The sequence below is a fragment of the Cynocephalus volans genome, chromosome 3 (genome assembly GCF_027409185.1).
Source record: "Cynocephalus volans isolate mCynVol1 chromosome 3, mCynVol1.pri, whole genome shotgun sequence".
In the NCBI taxonomy this organism is placed as follows: domain Eukaryota; kingdom Metazoa; phylum Chordata; class Mammalia; order Dermoptera; family Cynocephalidae; genus Cynocephalus; species Cynocephalus volans.
In genome coordinates this window covers 73,116,715-73,136,011 of record NC_084462.1, presented here as the reverse complement: position 1 = coordinate 73,136,011, position 19,297 = coordinate 73,116,715, and the positions used below count along the sequence as shown (strand labels likewise).

At 50.3% G+C, this 19,297-nt stretch overlaps 1 protein-coding gene across 1 annotated transcript in view; it reads left to right on the top strand.

The window, feature by feature from the left end:
• The first annotated feature begins 283 nt into the window (after positions 1-283).
• Positions 284-19,297, top strand: part of SMAD6 (SMAD family member 6) — a 71,362-nt gene continuing 52,348 nt past the window's right edge. Inside the window, exons 1-3 of the mRNA XM_063091938.1 lie at positions 284-1,106; positions 8,854-8,910; positions 12,645-12,722. Coding sequence (XP_062948008.1) covers positions 284-1,106; positions 8,854-8,910; positions 12,645-12,722 — 958 coding nt within the window. The remainder of the gene's footprint in view (positions 1,107-8,853; positions 8,911-12,644; positions 12,723-19,297) is intronic.

Genomic DNA, 19,297 nt, shown 5'->3' with positions numbered 1-19,297 from the left:
CGGGGGCTGGAGTTGTTGAACAGCCGGGCCGCCGCGGTCCATGTAGCCGCTGGCCCGGCGCGGACTGCGGCTCGGCGTGCGCGCGTTCCTGGCCCCGGCGAGCTCCCTCATGTTGCAGCCCTGCGGCGCCCCTTCGACGACAAGCTGTGCGCGGTCTGCACGGCGCTCCGCGGCGGAGCTTCATGTGGGGCTGCAGCCCGTGCAGCCGGCGCCTCGCTGAGGGGACGGACCCCCGGTGACCGGAGACCGCCTCTCCCCCACCCCCGGCGCCAAAGGATATCGTATGTTCAGGTCCAAACGCTCGGGGCTGGTGCGGCGACTTTGGCGAAGTCGTGTGGTCCCCGACCGGGAGGAAGGCGGCGGCAGCGGCGGCGGCGGCGGCGGCGACGACGAGGATGGGAGCTTGGGGAGCCGAGCTGAGCCGACCCCGCGGGCACGAGAGGGCGGAGGCTGCGGCCGCTCCGAAGTCCGCCCGGTAGCCCCGCGGCGGCCCCGGGACGCGGTGGGACAGCGAGGCGCCCTGAGCGCGGGGAGGCGCCGGCGCGCAGGGGGCCCCCCGAGGCCCCTGTCGGAGCCGGGGGCCGGCATTGGGGGCTCCCCGCTGGACGTGGTGGAGCCAGGAGGCCCGGGCTGGCTGCCCGAGAGTGACTGCGAGACGGTGACCTGTTGTCTCTTCTCGGAGCGGGACGCCGCCGGCTCGCCTCGGGACGCCAGCGACCCCCTGGCCGGGGCAGCCCTGGAGCCGGCGGGCGGCGGGCGGGGTCGCGAAGCCCGCTCGCGACTGCTGCTGCTCGAGCAGGAACTCAAGACCGTCACGTACTCGCTGCTGAAGCGGCTCAAGGAGCGCTCGCTGGACACGCTGCTGGAGGCGGTGGAGTCCCGCGGCGGCGTGCCGGGCGGCTGCGTGCTGGTGCCGCGCGCCGACCTCTGCCTGGGCGGCCAGCCCGCGCCGCCGCAGCTGCTGCTCGGCCGTCTCTTCCGCTGGCCAGACCTGCAGCACGCCGTGGAGCTGAAGCCCTTGTGCGGCTGTCACAGCTTCGCCGCCGCCGCCGACGGCCCCACCGTGTGCTGCAACCCCTACCACTTCAGCCGGCTCTGCGGACCAGGTGAGCGCGCCGCGCCGGCCTGGGGGCACCGGTCCCCCTCCCCGCCCCCTAACGTGGCCTTCCCTCGATCTGATCCGTGAAACATCGGGCGGGCACGCGCGGCTGTGGGTGCTCCCCCGGTTGCCCCTGGAGCGTGGGAACCGCCGGGGGAGGCGTCTCACCCCGGCCGAGGGGAGTGGGTGTCCGAGCATACACATCAAACGGCAACTTCACCTTAAGGCTCCGGGCGAACTTCAAAGGGTATACGTCGGAGTTTTCTCTGGGCAGCTTCAGGGACGTACTGTAGGCTCAAACTTCACAAACAGTGGAAGAGGAGCGCAGGCCAAGGAGAAGCCAAAGAAATAAGTGCCATTCCCACCCTCAACCCCTAACCCCCCAGTTTGGGAATTTACCTGTGCCTAGTCTGTGCCTAGGCTTCTAGTATTTGTATGCATATGCTTATACCCACGCTGTACTTTTCTATACCCAAGTAGCTATAAGTTGTGAAATTGTGTAGACAAATCGTGGCTACAGTTGAAAGTATTCGTAAAACGTCTCCTTGTTCTTTGCTTTTGCAGGGTAGCTCCTCTCTCCGAATGGAGACTATCATCTTGCCCTGATTATTACCAGTATTTCTTGGGTGTCAAATACCAGGGTCCTCCATCAGCATCATTCTCAATTGGGGTGCTCAGCTTTTCTATAGAGTTGAGAGTCCTGGAGGCATCAGTGAGTAGGCAAGGAAGCCAGATATTTTATTACCTCTGAGAACTGCCCCCGCTTTTTGTTCTTCTGGGATTTCCTGCAAACACCCTACCCCCAGCCTTGCTTACCTGGGCAGACCCTGGGTGCTGAGCAGAGATGAGGACAGGTGGAAGTCCCTGGCAGGCACTGCAGGGAACACACATTTTAGCATGCTGGTAGCATCTTAGGGATGTATGTGAATCTATTAGGTGGCATTGGGGGCTTTGGCAGAGAATTAGAGGCTGTTGGGCCTGGGAGGGCTCTGAATTCCTCCATTCTGGCCTCCCCGGAGAGAGTCAGCATCAGCCTGGGGCACACAGAGGGTCAGTGTGAAAGGGGAAGGTGGATGTAGGATCTTGGATTTGTCCCAGGTGTCTTGTGTTGCATGCAGGGTAGAGGCTGGAGGGGAAAGGTAGTTACTAAATAGAGGGCATTGATGGGCATGGATGGGGAGGGGCAGCATTGATCAGGCACACTGCTTCCTGCATGGTCACGCCAGGCCCAATTTAGGGGCTTTGGGTGGTCCCTGACTGGTGGCCCATGCCGGGCTATGTGTGCACTTTTTTCCTCTTCTTGACAACTTCCCTTAGAAGTAAGTGGCTTTCTCCCCTCTGCTACCCCTGTGTCTAGGGAAGGGGGACCTATCTGTGGTTTTCTTTTCCCTGGTCATTTTTTTAAGTGGAAGATGGATGGTGGGGCCCACTTCACTCTTCTAGAAGGCCCTGGCAGGTATTTTCTCTCTCACCATGTCAGTGTGCCAGCAAATGTTTGTTGAGCACTTAGTGCCAGGCACTGTGTTGGGTGCTGTAGCTGGCACAGCAGAAATATGAGTAGGATCTGTGCCCTCAAGAAACATAATCCTACATGAGGAGATGGGGAAGGATGGGGGGAGAAGGGAAGTGGGCAGGGCCAGGTCAGTGGGTCTGAACTACTAGATGTGCTGAGGGGTGTGTATGTAATAGGATCATTTCCAGGAGCTCCACAGCGCTAACCTGGAGCCAGGCCTTGGAGGATGGCTCAGAGAAGGAAAGTCAAGGTGCCAAGAAAGCTCAGGTGGGTGGGCAAGAATGGGAGGAGTGAAAAAGTTGGAGACAATAGACAGCATCCACTCCTGCTCCTAGTCCTTGGACTAGGAGTTGGCCTGGATGTTGGTTTGAGTTTGGGAGGTTTGGACAGGTACAGGTGGAGGGAAACCTGTCAAGCTGCAGTAGAACGGTTCTAAGGACCGAGTCCCTCTGCCCAGCCAGTAACCGGCAGGCTGACCTTGGATGAGTTACCTCCCTGTCAGTCTCCCCACTGATCAGTGCAGGTGGTTCTAGGAACATTCTCCACATCTGATTCTGGACTGAGCATTGGGACTTGACTCCCCCCCACCCCCAGGAGGTGCTATTGCAGGGGCTGCTTCTTTGCTAGCTGCTAGCCTATGGGACCCCATTCAGCCACCTTGGGGGCAGCTGGGAGGACTGATGGTCTGGGAGGAGTTTCCAATATGTGCTAGGTTGACCCTCTTGCCTCTGGGACTGAGAACTGGAGGAGCCCTTTGCTGCTGCCTGCCCCGCCCCTGCCGTCTGGCCGCCAGCCTGGCTCCCGTAGCTGGGCGGGCACATAGCTGGGGCTCAGCCGTGCGCGTCCTGATAAGGAGACTGCTCCTTCCCGGGCTCTGGGGGAGAGTGGTGGGGCAGACAGACACACACACACAGTATAGGCACACAGCTAGAGACCAAAGTACAATGGAACACCTAGCACTAAGGGACTGAAGGACACCCACCTGGTACCAGTCACTCTGTGTCCCCAGTGACAGGGGGTCCCTTTTTGGGCAGTGTAGACCTCTGTTGTTCAGAGCCAGTCCTGCTCCATCCATCAACTTGCTTTGGGCCCTTAGGGCAAGTTTTCCCTCCCTGGACCTCTTAGCCCATCTGTAAAGTAGGGGGCTAGACAGAATCCTTGAGTTCTGACAGGCAGATTCCTGGCTAAACAGGCCTTCCTCTTCTCCACACCCTCTCCTCCATGTGTGTCTCAGAAATTGGGGTCCTCAGCAGAGGCCCCTCCCTCTGTGCCAGCCTCTGTCCTGGGCGTGTCCCTGAGGCCTCCTGACCTCCCCTCTCCGTGGGAGTCAGGCCCCAGCTCTACCTCCCTCTGTGTGTCTTTCTGTCCCAGGAAAAGTCAGTTCGCTGAGCTTGATGGGTGCCTATGTGGACGGAAATGTGGAGAAATACTTTAATCACAGCTCTAACCTGTGTTTATAGAGCTCCTTTCTCCTGAAAGTATCCATTAACTTTGGAATAAATCTCCTGCTCTTTGCTTCACCACTTTTTTTTCTGTAATTATATTCAGTAAATTACTATTATCCAAATTGTGCCCGGGAAAGAGAGACAGAGCGAGAGAGAGAACTTTTAAACGACTAGAGGAGGCCGCCTAGGAAAACACAGGGTTCCCAGGCCAGGACTATAGGAATTAGAATGGGCTAGAAAGTTCTCCTTTTATTTGGCCTGGCATTATCCCTTTGAAATGAGATCAATTTCAAGTTGGGCTTCCAAGCCCCCGCCCCGCCCACTCGGCGGCCCCTAGGCCTGCCCGTCTGCTCCTCCTTGCTCCTCCTGGAGGTGAGGAAGGGGTGATAATGTGCAGTTTGCCTCTTGCTGGCGCCAGCCGGCTGCGCTGTTTATCTGGCTGCCAGGGGAATCTGGGCAATTAGGCTCAGCCGGCCTTAAAGTGCCAGGAACTCCTTTTCTGTGTCTCCCATACTGGGGATTGGGGTTGAGTCTTCAGGTTCTGGAGATGGAGGGGACAGACACCGGGGGCTCTCTTCACCCACCTCTCCACCCATGGCCACTCCTTGGGAGGGGGGAAACTTGGAGGCCCAGCGAGGCCTGTGGTTCCTTTCCAAAGCAAGATGCTGGACTGCAAAGATGGGGGTGGAAGGTAATGTCCCAAGCTGAAATTTGGCCAGGCACTGGGAGAGACTGTGAACTCTCTTCCTACTTTAGAATTTAGGTCTGGATCCCAGAAGGCTGAGTACTCCCTGGGGGCTAACCAGAGGCACGTCTGGGCTGAGCCAAGCACTAGCCTTGGGGTGCACTGGCCCCTGGCTGACTGCTCTTGCTTCTGAAGGAAGCTGGAGGAGATTCCTAAAGTTGATGCCTCAGGCTGGATGTCTGAGGGTGTTGGAGTTGCTGATTTCTTTCTGTCTCTTTTTTTCTCTCTACAACGTTCATTTCTTTCAGAGGGACCTTCAGGGCTCTAGGAGTCCCGTTAAAGTTTAGGACATAAAAGTTATCGTTTTAAAGTCAACTTTGCAAGTATTAAGACAGCTTCTAAAAGGGGAAGGGACAGAGAGCCTGCTGGTAGCTCGCAGTTTCTCTTCTGACCTTTTGTTTCATCCACCAGGTGTCCCACCAGAGTGCCCAACTTGCCCACTTGAGTTAATGTCCTGCGGCTCCATTCTCCCAGATCTGTGAGGCCTGGCCATTTGGAAACGGAGTGGGAGTGTCAGTTAAGAGTTACCCAGTATTGTTCATAGCACATTTAAGACAGCCAAAAAGTGGAAATAACCCAAATGTCCATTAGCTGATGAATGAATAAACAAAATGTGGTACATCCATACAATGGAATATCACTCAGCCATTGAAAAAGAATGGAGTACTGATACATGCTACAACATGGATGAACCTTGAAAACATTATGTTAAGCGAAATAAACCAAACCAGACACAAAAGGCCACATACTGTATGATTCCACTTATATGAAATGTCCAGAATAGGCAAATTTTTAGAGACAAAGTAGATCAATAGTTGCCTAGGGTTTGGGGTTTGGAGGTATAGGAAGTGACTCTATCTCCAAACCCCAAATAGTGTTTCTTTTTGCAATGATGAAAATGTGCTATGATTAGATTGTGGTGATGGTCCCACAACTCTGTAAATATTCTAAAAACCACTGAATTGTATACTTTAAAAGGGTGAATCTTATGGTATGTGAATTATATCTCAATTTAAAAAAAGGGATTACCTGGCATTGGTCTCCAACTGACCTCTCCCTTTAATTAGTTGAATAGAATTAATTAATCGAAGTAGAATAATATCTGCAGCTACCTTCATGTGTGGCCTTGGGCAGGTCCTTACCTGACTGGACCTTAGTTTCCCTATCAGTTAGAAGAAGGAGTTGAGTTGGTGAGCCCCAAGGCCCCTTCCGTCTCTGACATTCTAAATCCCTGTGTTGTGGGGTGGATTCTATAAGCCTTCATACTTTTCAGTTGGCTAGAATGGAATTTAGTGATTAGCTCCCAGTCTCTATTGTTGTTAGACAGTTCTGTGTGAACCATTTTGCTGCAGCACGTGGGGGACTAGTGAAGTTCCTCCTGGAAGATTTGCAGTCCCTTGCTTGCCAGCATATCTGATGTTTCAGGTTTGTAGATTTTCTTTCTGCCTTGCTAATGACATTAGAACCCCCAAATTCAGATGTGGCCAGTGAAGTTCCTCCTGGAAGCTTTGCAGTCCCTTGCTTGCCAGCATATCTGATGTTTCAGGTTTGTAGATTTTCTTTCTGCCTTGCTAATGACATTAGAACCCCCAAATTCAGATGTGGCCATGGGTGATGGGTGTCACAACTCGAGGTCCAGGTGGCTCCTGCAGGGGGCACTTCATGAGTCCTTCCTGCCCTCCACCTTTTGGGTCCCAGGTAAGCAGCCCCTGGAAGAAATGCTGGGATCAGCTCCAGTGGCTTGATTCCAGCTGTCACTGCCCATTGCTGCCAAGTTTCATCTTTGGGGACAGATCTGGAGGGCAAATGTCCAGAGCTCTGTGCCATGTGTGGCCTGGGCCTCAGCCAATCAGATTTTTGTAAAAGTAGCCCTGATACAGGAATTACAGGCTTTCTGATAAGTTTGTGGGGTAGTGGAAAGGGCGTGAGGCTGGGGTCAGAGACCTGGCTCTGGTTCTGGCTGCATAGCCGGTTCCTGAGGGAGTCACTTCCACTTGCCAGGCCTCAGTCTCCTTCTCTGTGTAGTGGAAGCACTGGTCTTACTTTTCTTTCCTCATGGAGCTCCAGCCCATCCTGTGTCATGCTTCTTGTCCTGAGAGTCTGGGCCTTACTCAGTCCCTGCTAGGCCTAAGGACTGGTGCATAAGGTGGCTCCTACTGAAGACAAATAGCTCCCCTCCTTGAGTCTTGTTTGAGGTCTCCCCTGGGTCCCCCCTTTGGCTCCCAGGCCCTCTTTCTCTATACCTTTGTCCACAGATACGCCCACCTTTACCATTATCTTCATCACTGTTGTCTTCATCCACAAACATTTAATGAGCACTTTCTGTGCTGGACCCAGTGGGGATGAAGCAGTATAAGACGAACACCTTTGATTTCTGTCTCATTGGGCTGCAGAGCAGAGTCAGGCTGGACTCAAATCCTGACTCCACCAGCATTGCTTCGAGGCCACGGGCAAGTCAGTTTTCCCATCTGTAAAATGAGCATAATAATGCCATCTTTTTTTTTTTTTTTAATTTTTGAGAAAGGATTAAGTAAAAATAGTGCCTAGCAAGCATGATTAACCACTCTGTAGCTGAGGTATAAAAGATTAAAATACAGTAAAATAAAATTGGAAGTGCCTGGCCTAGGCATCCACATCTCTCCCAGTGACTGATTCATGATTTGCTTTTCCTTCTTCCTCCGGTCCACAAAAGATTCCCTGTGTCTAGACCTCAGAACCTTCACTTTGTTGAAGTAACTTCTGGCTGGAGAGATCAGGGTGGGGAAGAGGTGAAGCCTTGTTGGGTGTATGGAGCAAAACAAATGCTCCTACAACTAATTGTGCCTTATCATAGCGAAAAACAATTATTACCCCTTGTGTCATTACTGATACCTGCCTAATAATAGTTATTACCACTTTATTACCACTGAGAGTTTGTTTTAGTTTGCGATTTGATAGTGTTTAGTTTCATTTACAGAAAATGAAGGGTCATTTCATTCATGCAAATTGTTACTTAGTTTAGCAAATTGTTACTTCCCATAAAGCAAGAGGAGGCTAAGGAATTCTTCTGAAGGCAAAGTATATGTTTTTAAGGAGGAGTATTTTAGGCAAATGAAAGGAAACCCAAAGAAAAATACCATAGACAATAAGGAATCGCAGAGTCCGAGCTGGAAGACTGTAGAGACCTTCTGTTCCACCCCTGCCCTTTACAAAGGAGGAGACTGAGGCTGAGAGCTGTAAGTGACTGGTTTAGGACCTCCTATTGGGCAAGGTTTGACTTCCGGGGTCCCAACCAGTCCTCCCCACTCCATCAATGGTGGTTCTAATGAACCTTGTCTGGAAATGAGTTTCCACGTCTGGGCCTCAGTACTCACATTCAGCTCTGACTAGGCTTGCCAAATTGAGCAAATAAAATACAGGATGCCCAGTTAAATTTGAATCTTAGATAAGCAACACATAATATTTTAGTATAAGTATGTCCCAGATACTTTAAGGGACATACTTATGCTAAAACATTATGCCATGCTTATCCAAAATTCAAATTTAACTATTGTTATGCTAAAATATTATGCCATGCTTATCCAAAATTCAAATTTAACTAAGCATCCTATATTTTATCTGGCAGTCCTAGCTCTGACTTCTCCTGCACCCGAGTTTCTCTTGTTATAATAATAATGGTTGCTGTTCATAGAGGTATTTTTCTACAGTGCCAAGAGCTGTACTGAGCATTTTACATACATTGCTTTCTTTTGTCCTCTTGGGAAAACTGGGAGGTCTATATGATTATTATCCCCATTTTAGAGCTGAATGAACAGGCTCAGAGAGGTGAAGTCACTTGCCTGAGGTCACACAGCCAAAGGTGACAGAACAGGGATGGATCCCAAATCTGTCCGCACCCCAAGCCTGTGGCCTTAACTGTTCCCATGGATTTGGGCAGCAGAGGTGGTGGGAGAAAAGGAGGGCTTCCTGGGGGCTGAGTTTATTATTTGAGGAAACCAATAATTAAAAGCATGTAGAACCCCAGGTGTGAACTCCCCCACCCAGCAGTGACATGCTGTCTCCTGTTTTCTAGAATCACCACCGCCCCCCTACTCTCGGCTGTCTCCTCGCGACGAGTACAAGCCACTGGGTAAGTGTGCCCTCCTTCCTACCCTGGCGGAAGTGTGTCCATCCTGGGCTCCCCTTCAGCCCAGCGTCTGGCCTCAGTGCTGGAGGGCTGGAGGCAAGGGATGAAAACTAGGCTGGTTGTTTTAAAATGGGGTGAAGTTTTAAAAACACTCCCCCAGTTGGGCCCAAGCAGACCCAGCTTCTGCAGCAGGCTATTTACATCTTGAAATTCCATGGCTCATCATTAACCTCTCTGTGACCTTTAAACACGGTCCTGTCGGAGATGAATGGGTTTTGACTTAAGCATCTCATTGGAGGTGGGTTGGTATTTCTGTGTCTCTTTTTCTCTCTCTCCCTCCTCCAGCCTTGGGTTGTTCCCCTTTAGTGTGTATTAATTAGCAGTATGACAAATAGATTGGGCATGAAGTCTTTTTTGAGAGGAGCAGTATGTTCCCTCCTTTTTAAGCTAAGATGTTCACCTGGGCAGGAAGAACAATTAGAATGTTTAGAAAACATGTGTATTGGTACATAAGGCCCCGGGCATGGACTATCCCCTAGGTGAGCTTAGTGGAGGTGGTAATGACATTTTAGACAAGTCCCATTCAGAGGCAGAACATGTTTTCTGTAAAACCTTGGGGCTAGGTGATCAGCTCACATTCTGGAGTAGGTGCATGTGGTTTTGAAAGAAGCTTGTCCTGGCCCTGTGTTTTCTCATTGCTATATCTCTGGTGGGGATTCAGAGTACAGGTTTTGAGCCAGAAAAGTGGTAGAGTCTGGAATCCCGGTGGTGGGGCAAGTTAGTTTGGCCTTAACGGTACGAGGAGAAAAACTTTGTGATCCCAGCAGTTCCCGTGGGACTCAAGCTTTAAAAGTCAGATGGCGTGGCAGTGATGGTAAAACATTCCACTGAGTGACCACAAAAAGTGGGTTTTGTTTTGTTTTTGGTAAGGGCCTCCTCCCAGCAGTGTGTGTCAGCATCATGTGGGAGGTCACTTCTTAGAGTCATAGACTCTCAGGCATCCACCCCAGTTTTCCTTCTAGGCCCCCCTGTGAAGTCAGAAGTACCACCAGGTCCCGTTAGGAATTTGACCTCCTCAGGCAAGGAGGGGAGAGGCTGTCCCACGAGGGGGTGTGTGTCAGTGGCTAAACGATGGTGGCTTCCCATTGTTTGTTCCAGAAGTATGATTGTCCCGTGGGTGGAGGAACTTTATATAGTTCTGTGGGGAACTGGAGAGGTCATCTGGTGGGACCCTGTCACTTAACAGATGAGGAATCAGGCTGAGTGAGGGGGAGGAGCCGCCCAGCTAATGAGCAGCGGGGCTGAGGCGCAAACCCAAGGCAGCCCCCCTCAGGCCAGTAGTGCCCTTCCTTCCTGCATAGGCCCTTCTCAGTGTTTCCTAAATCAGCGTAATTGCACTAGTCACTTAGAAGATCCCTAGTTCCATTAGAGAAAAAAAACCTCAAAAGTTCTTAGTAAATGTAGTGTCTTAGTTTGAATGTTGGGGATCACTGCCCTGAGGGATTATCAGTCAGCCTGTGATAAAGCAGCAAAAATCAGGACACCTCCCAGCCCTGCAGAGTGACCATTTGGAAACCAACAGGTGTCCCCATTATTTTACAAATGGGATAACCAAGGCCCAGAAAGAGGAAGTGACACTTGCTAGTGGTCATGGCTCGGCCCACCACCTGTTTTTACATGGCTTGTGAGCTAAGAATGGTTTTTATTTTTTAAGTGGTTAAACAAAAAATCAAAAGAAGAATAATATTTCATAACACATGAAAATTATATGAAATTCAAACCTCAGTGTCAGGAGTAAAGTTTTACTGGCACACAGCCATGCTTGTCTGGTTCTATGTTGTCTGTGGCTACTTCCGCGCTTTAGTGGCAGAGTTGAGTAGTTATGGCAGAGATTGCATGGTTTGCAAAGCTGAAAATATTTACTCCTTGGCCTTTTACAGAAAAAGTTAGTGACCCCTGATATTGCTAAAGTGGAGGTGGAACTCAAAACTGGGACTCTGACTTCCAGATAGAGTCCCTCCTTGGGGCTTGAGCAGTGATCAAGGTTGGGAGCATTTTTTTTTTTCTATAATAGCTACTGTGACAGTGTGTACTGAGGGCCTCACTAGAGACACTTAGATATGAGGGTTTGGCGAGGTCATGATAGGGACTTACTAGCTGTGAAAGGTGGAAACCGCCTGTTCCGACTCCTTCTGGAAACCTCACGGTGCTGTCTGTGTTGGCTCCAGTAGCAGTTTGCTAAGAAATAGGACTCAGCCTGTGATGTTGCTGCTTCAAATGAGAAGTGGCAGTAAAGCTCCAGGCATTGAGCACTTTGGAAACATTATAAGTATTAATAGCAAAACTCTTTAAAGAAGTTCCCACTTAGACACTGAGGGTTTTTTGTTTTTGTTTTTTGAAAGATTTTCCATGTGCCCCTTGTTTTCCTCTCAATACATTTTACCAGAAGATAACTTTTTCGTGCCCTGAAGAAGAATCCAAGTTATTATTTTTTTTATTATTTTCTTTTCCTTGCATTGTTGCTTTTTCATAAACAGAAAGTCAGTTCACTTCTGAGCCTCTGCGATCACATGAGACCAAAAAACAAAATAAAACTCAGAACACCCAGTCAGCATCTGGCAAGTGGGAAACCAAAAAAAAAAAAAAAAAGACTATATTGGTTAATGTTTCATCTTCCCGCTCCATAAGCCATGTGGTAAAAGGAAAAAAATTCCTGCAGGGTCGAGTGGAATTCTAGCTAGCTAGGGCCTAGGCTAACAGTTTTGTCCCAGGAATCCCCTGCTCAGAGTGGCTCTGTTGGGCCAGGTGAGGCCAGCCCAGCCAGACTTGGGTCATGCTGGGTGAGAAGATGAAAGTGCTACAGGCCTCCTGGAACATGCCTTCCAACTCCTGGATAGACCTGTCCCTTAATGGGGACAACACCTCATTGCTGGTAGCAGAGGCACAGGCCCAGGAAAAATTTTCCAAGTCTGCCTGTCCCAAAAGGCACCAGCTTGTCAAACTAGCAGCTCCATGTTCAAGAGAAAATGTGCAAAAGAATTTTCCTTTCCCTTCTAACTGCACTGCAGGCAGGGGAAAACAAATAATGCACGCCATATGAAGTACTTAAAATACTTTAGAAAAATGAGTGCCTTAAAAAAACAGTCCAGGCATTGAAAGTTGCTCTGTGAGCAGGTTTGGATGTTAGGGAGTGGGGGAGGGGAGAGAGGGGGAAAAAAAGTTAATCTGGGAGCAAATGCTTGAGCCCTTAATTAGAGGGGTGTAAACGGGACAGAGGGAGGATGGCTGGTGACTTGTTAAAACAAAGTTTCCCCAGCTCCAGCGGGAGGAAGGAAGGAAGGAAGGAAGCAAGAAGGAACAACTTCAAGAATTTTAATGGTTGTAATTAAGTACAGCAACTATGAATTGTTTAGGGGCTTAATTTAACCTTACCCATGGAGGCTCCAAGTTGGTACTTGCTCAGTCCCCTGAACTTGGGTTATTTCTGTGGTCAGAGCACTTGCAACTTTTTCAGGTGCCTGGGTCATAGCAGTGAGCATTTTCCAGAAGAGTTCTAGGGCTGGCTGGTCTGGTCTTGGGCAGTCCTGGGTCGGGGTTACAGAGTGGCATCAGCAAGTTGAGAGACACACTGCTCTCTGCAAGCACACATGTGCACACATACACAGATGCATGAGAAAGAGGAAAGGAGAGAGCGGCACCCATGGCCAACTAAGTTCTCTTTCTCTTTCCTCACACAGATCTGTCCGATTCCACATTGTCTTACACTGAAACGGAGGCCACGAACTCCCTCATCACTGCTCCGGGTGAATTCTCAGGTTGGCATTTTTTTCTCCTTGCGTGTTTCTGTTGTATTGAACTTTATCCAAGGAGACAGATTGGGGAGGAGGGGCTTGATGAGGTCTTTTTGATTTCTCTTCTCCTTTTCATTTCCCCTTTGCTCCCGCCCCTTGGATGGGAAGATTGCCAATGTTTTTATCACTAGTGTTCTTGAAGATGATAATGTTTAAAGTGCCTGTCAGCCACGTTTTAACCAGTTGTCTCTACCTTGTCTCTCATGGAAATGATAAAAGCACAGCACAGATCTCTATCCCTCCCTTCAGCAGGGGATCCTCTTCCCCCAGCTGCAAGAGGCAGCAAAGTAGGTGTTATACATTTGTCTTCCTCCTGTCCCCACTCTGGGGGAGGGGACCCATGTGAGCTTGCAGGGAGGGTCTGGCAATCGAGGACTTTGCCAAAGGCCAGTGGTTTCCCTGTCTCTCCCTGAGCAGTGGATGCTGGGTTGGCAGCAGAGAGAACCCTGGTTTGGAGCTCCCTACCCCCTGAAATTAAAAGGTGGCCATAGGGACCCCCACATTCAGAGGAGTGTCTAATTCAAGTTTTCCTTGAGAAATGAGAGGTTGATGGTGAACTGGGGGCATTGAGGGCGGGTGGTAAGGTCTGTGGGGCCCTTTGGGAGCATGGCGGGTGGGGTGTAATGTGAGGACAGATGGAGCTTATGGCCTGGCTCTGTGCTGGGTGGGACTGACATCCCCTCGGGCTGGAGCTGTATCCCAAGTGGGCATGGCTGAATCTTTGTTTGTCTGCATCTGAGCCATCCTTCCCCTACTGCATGCCCATGTCCCAATAGCAATGCAGCATCCGTAATCATAGCTATTTAATGAGTGTTTATTATGTGCATTATCTCAGAACAGCCCCAGGCTGGGGAGACAGAGAGGTAATGTGACTTGCACAGGGTCACAAATTGGCAGAACCATCTGTCTCTAGAGTCTGTGCTCCCCACCACTGTTCAGTTCCCCACTTTTCTGCAAGGGTCAAATGTACTTTCAATAAATTTGTTTCCCACAATGTCTGTCTGTCATTCTTGTTGTACTTGTCCCATGGCTCTGAGGGTAACATAGTGCTGGCTGCTCGTGGCTGCCTGGCCATTTCCCTAGCCCAGAGGCTTCCCCATCTATTCCCTATTCTCACCCCAGCCATGGGAGATCACAGGAGTATGGCTGTTTCAAACGTGGAGGGACTGGAAGCCAAAGCAAGAATGTGACTTGCCCAGGATCCCACAGGGGGCTTGTGGCACAGCTGGTACTGGGGTCCAGGTCTTTTGGTTCCTATTCTTATCTGCCTTCTGGTCTCCAGTGACCCCTCTAATTGGGTCATTTCATTCTCTGCATTTTGGCCCTATTTGGTTATAATCTCTGGGAAAAGGCTCAGAGCAGTGACAGGACTTGGTGGATTGTGAAGACACAAGTTGTTCTGCAAAGATGGACTGCAACGTGTGCAGGAAGCCAGGGTGGGAGGTGAGGTCACAAAGGGCACAATATGTTGGGCCAGGCCAGGGCATTTATTGTTTAGGAATAGGCAATAGTGATGATGGTGCTGATGATGACAGCAGTTGACATTTATTGACACTCACTACGTACCAGGCACTTTGCTAATTGTCAGCCATTCTCCATCTCTTTGACTCCTTACTACAACCAAGTGAGACAAGTATGATTCTCTCACTTCACAAATGAGGAAACTGAGGCTTATTGCTGGGCCAACTGCTCAAATTCCCAAATTGTAAGTGACAGGTGCGGGATGTGAGCCTGAGGACACTGCCCAGTGTTCTACAGCAAGGGTCTTTGTCCCCCTCCCCTAGCCAGACCCTGTCAGGGGGCGGGATCAAAGCAGAATGATTGAAAGGAGACTGAGGATTACCTGTCTTCATTTAAGTACCAAGGATATGTGTGAGGAGCTAGCAAGGGGTACAGGGCTCTGTGCATCCAGGCCACCACTGGACAAACCATTGCTGACCACCCAGAGACCACACCAACCAGCTGTCCAGCCCTCTCCATCTCCCTGTGTCCTGAGGGGATGCTGTCCCTGAGAGCCTGGCACCTCTCAGGGCCATGCTCAAGCAGTGTGTCTGCAGCCCCTGGAGAGAGACAACCCTCCTTTGTCCTGCATAATGACAGTCCCAGCGCCCAGCCTCACCTGTCTATTTTTACCCAGCTTCAAGGTCTCTGCTTCACTTTCCTGTCCTGTTGTTGATGTCACTTTGGGGAATAGTGGGGATTCTGAGGTTCAGTCACAGGCCCAGGCAGACAGGGATGCATCGGTGGGTAGGGCAGGGGGCAGGGCAGCAGGAAAAAAGACGACCTTGTTTCAGCTCTCTGCTGAAGAGTTGACAGAACACTCTCACTTGATGTGTCTGTCACCTCCAAATTTGAACACATGATCCCCATTAAACAGATGAGAAAACTGAAGCTCAGTGGGGGCAAATGACTTCACCAGGGGCACTCAGTGGCAGGGGGTAGAGGGGGCAGAACCAAAAGCTTTTACTAAATCTGAAGGCCCTTACACGTGGAGTCTTCAGTGGGATTTGGGTAAAATCGAAAGCCTAGGGATCCCTTTTGGTGTCCCTTTCGATCTCTGGCACTCTGGTTTCCTCGCCTCACTTGGGGCCTGGATGCTGTCCCCTGACCATCTGAAGCCCCCCTCAGGCAACATTTTACGTTCCTCTCCCGTTCCCTTGACTTCAGTTTAGTTTGGGGAGGAAAGCAAGATGAACTAGTTAAAGAAATTCATAGTAAGATATGAGGAGCTAGTTTGCGATTTAAAGATAGTAAATATGTTGTAATTCAAAGAATTGCAGAATGAGGGGCCGTATCGGAATGGCCTTTCTGAGGCAGCCTGGGGAAGAGGGCACAGTTTTCTCAGCATCTCCTGCTCTAGCCTAGAAGGAAGGAATGAGTATAACACAAGGAACTTTGTGCCCTGCAGGAGAGAAGGACCCCCAGCCGGGCCCAGGCTGGGTGCTGGGTGAGCTCTGGGCCATTTAACGAGGCCCTTAAGTGGTACAGGATCTTAACCCTGGCCTTCTTGACTCCATGCTGGGGGGATGGGGTGGGACCTGGGCAAGCCTCTTTAAGTCCGGTGTATCCCCTCTGGTATCTTATTCTAGTGCCTGTTGGATAACTGTTTAAGTGCTTTATTAAGCACTCACTGTATGCAGGGCATGGTGTAAGCTACCTATCATGAGCACCGGGCAGTCCCTCCTGGTGACCTTGTCTGTGTGTGTGCTGGTTATCTCAATCCTCACAGCATGCTGGTTTCTTTAGATCTCCTTCAGCGAGGGCAAGCCCCTCAGTTTACAGAGAGGTCCAGGGGAAGGAAGGGAGCCACACAGGACTACGCTGAGAGTTAGGGGCTGAGCTAGATGTGGGTGTCTTTCCTCCACCAACCAGACTGTAAACTCCTCGAGGGCACAGATTCTATGGATTTTTGCATTCTGTAGGTTGACAGAGTTTGGGAACAGAGGCTCAGAGAGGTTAGGAGAGTGGCTGAGGGCTGCACAGCAAAGCATACTGTCTGGTGTTCATTGTCAGTGCCTACAGAAGCTGGGAGAGGAGTGTGTTTGTGCAGTATCATTTCCTGCTGTTTATGTGGTTATAGGGCCCAAGCGTGTTCTAATTAGACGCCCTCATCTAACACAGACTCTAGAGTTCTGCGTTTTCCGAGGTGCTCGATTCAGTTGTCAGTGTGTGCTGAGCCTCTACAGCAGTGGTGGAAGAGCATGGGCTCTGCAACAGTGGGCTCTGGGTTCAAGCCCCAGCTCTGCCATTTATTAGTTGTGTGACCTTGGGACAGCCACTTAACTACTCCATCCCTCAGTTTTCTCACCTGTAAAATGGAGATGATAATAACACATCCCTTGTGGTGAGGGTTAAATGAGATGATGCCTTGGAATCAGCCAAGGCCTGGCACACTGCATGCGGTAGGTGAAGCCACTGAAGTGTTCCAGTCACAGTTCCTAGGGCTAGGGGCACAGAGACTAAACTACATCATCTCTGCCCTCAAGGTACATACTCACAGGCAGATAAAGACACAAACAGTAATGAGGCAGTCCAGAGGGAGAAAGAATTAGTGATGGACTCTTGGCATGATAAAGAGGCAGCCCTGGAAGGCTTCCTGGAAGAAAGAGGTGATATCCAAGTTGGGTTTTAAAGGATGGTTGAAAGTCTACCAAAGAGACATGATTTGGAGCATTCCGGGTAGAAGGAAGAGCAGGTGCAAAGGCCTGGAGGTGTGAAAAGAGCTTGATGTTGAGAAATCAAAGGCATTTAGAGGGATTAGAAAGCTAAGTACCAGGTGTTGGTGGGAGATGAGGCAGGAGGAGGCCAGGGCTTGGGTAAGATTAAAAAACACCTTTTCACATACAGAGAGAGTAGGCATATAAGTATCCAGCTCAGTGAATTTTCACAAACCAATCACACCTCGGTGCTGGGCAGGGCCTGGATAACGTTGCCGTCACCTGACAGTGGTGTGATAGTGCTCATTGCTTGTGGGTCTGGAGGTGCTGCGTGCTGAGCCTTTGGAAGGAAAGTAGGAGAACAGAAAATAAAGTTTTAGCTGAAAAGAGGGTTTCATTTGGCTTTGGAGAGCAGGAAGGATGTTTTACCTGGAGCTCTGGGCGAACGTTACCCTGACACAGTCAGACTTGAACCTAGATCAGTCCCCATGGGTTTAAGAGGGGGCCCTTGGGTATGGCCCACACCTACTCCACCTATCTCCCCAAGGGTGATGGAGGTGGATGGGGTGCTGGAGTGATGCTGAGCTCATGGGCCAGGACCAGCCTGCCACTTCCAACTCAGAAATGGATCCAGCCTTCTTGCTTCCTCTCAGAGGGGGGTGGGGGAGAAGGAGCATTCACCTCTGGTTCCAAAGAGTTTGCTACTTGCATCAAGCACTTGCCATATTTATTTTTTAGCTTTGACTAACCAAAGGAGAAGAAAAAGGCTTCCCTCCTGAAAACCTCCCGGGTATCTCACAAAGGGACCCATTCTTCCTGGGCTGGTTCTTTTGAGGCTGGGGTAGAGGTGGTGAGGGGCAGAGGGCAGGAGTGACAGAAGTGACTACAGCAGTCTTGGGAAGACCAGGCAGTTGTGGAGGGGTCCAGCCAACCTAGGTTTGCTGAGGAATGGTGTGGGGTGGTGGGTAGTGCACCTCAATGGTTTCTAGGCTTGGCTTTGCCTTTTCCCTGCTGTGTTACCTCAGGCAGAAGCCTCGCCTCTCTGATCTCAGTTTGCTCAGCTCTCTCAGTTTGTACATCAGGGCCATGGGGTCACTGAGCTCAGGAGCCTGTGAATGCTGATGTGTTCCAAGCTGTGGGTACCAGCTCCTGGGCCTCGGGGACTAGAAAGAGAGCAGGAGCTTCTGGCCTGCAGCATCTTAGCTTCTCTTCTCACTGTTGTCCCAGAGTATATTGTGGTCTGGGACAAAGCCATGAGGAGGGAGGGGATCGGTGTCCTGGACCCCTCACTGTCCCGTTCCAGAGCACTGAAGCTTGGGAACTAGAGTGAGGTACACTTGACTGATGAAGATCCCAAGGTCCAGAGAGGGTAACTGATTTGCCAGAGGTCACACAGCTTTTAGACTCCCCAGGGCCCCTGACAAAACACCACAGGGCTGTTGTGTTTCCTGACTGTAGGCTTTGGAGTCAATGTATTGTCATTGTATCAAACATTTATTATTAAGAACCTACTTCATGCCAGTGGCAGGTGATACAAAATAGAGAAAGCCTGGACCTTCCCCTCTAGATGGTCTAGAAGGACAGGCAGACAGCAAGCAAAGAATGGTGAGTGATCGTGCTAAGTGCTGCCCAAGAGATGTGGGCAAGGCTTAGCATCAGCAGAGTCAGAGGATGCTGTACGAGTGGGAATGGGGGTGCTCAGGGAAAGCTTTATGGAGAAGATGGTTCTGAGTTGGGTTTTGTGGTGTCACTAAGAGTTCACCAAGAAGACAGTAGGCTATAGATAGCCTATCAGGTAGCAGATACAGCTTGAGGAGAAGCAGGGAGGCATGCAATCGCATTGTATGTTCAAAGAGTTTGTTTGTGGCTAGAAGGTAAATATGTGAGAGATGGGGGAGTGGGGAGAGATGAATCTGGAGAAGACATCCTGAACACAGGAGGAATAGGCTGGAACAGAGGGTTATGGTCACTGGGGCCAGGGAACCCTGGGATATACTTGGTCCTGAAAGACCTTGTCTGGCCTCCAGCACTGGACCTAGCCCATAGCAGGGGGTCATTGTGGAATGAATGAATGAATGAATTTTTGCTCAGGACTAAGAGATCCATAGAGAGAACACACAGAGATACAGACAGAATGATCATCACACATATTTAATAATGACAGCTAACACAGCTCTGTGCCAAGCACTCTGTAAGGGCCATACACATATTCATTCCTGGAATTCTCCCAACAACTCTGTGAAGTGGCCACATTTATTAGCCAAATTAAAGGAAGAAGTAACTGAGGCTCAGAGAGGTTAAGTAACTAGTCCACAGTCACCCAGCTAGAAAGCAGTAGAGCTGGATTTGGAATCCAGGCAGTCTTGGCACCTGTTGGGTTCC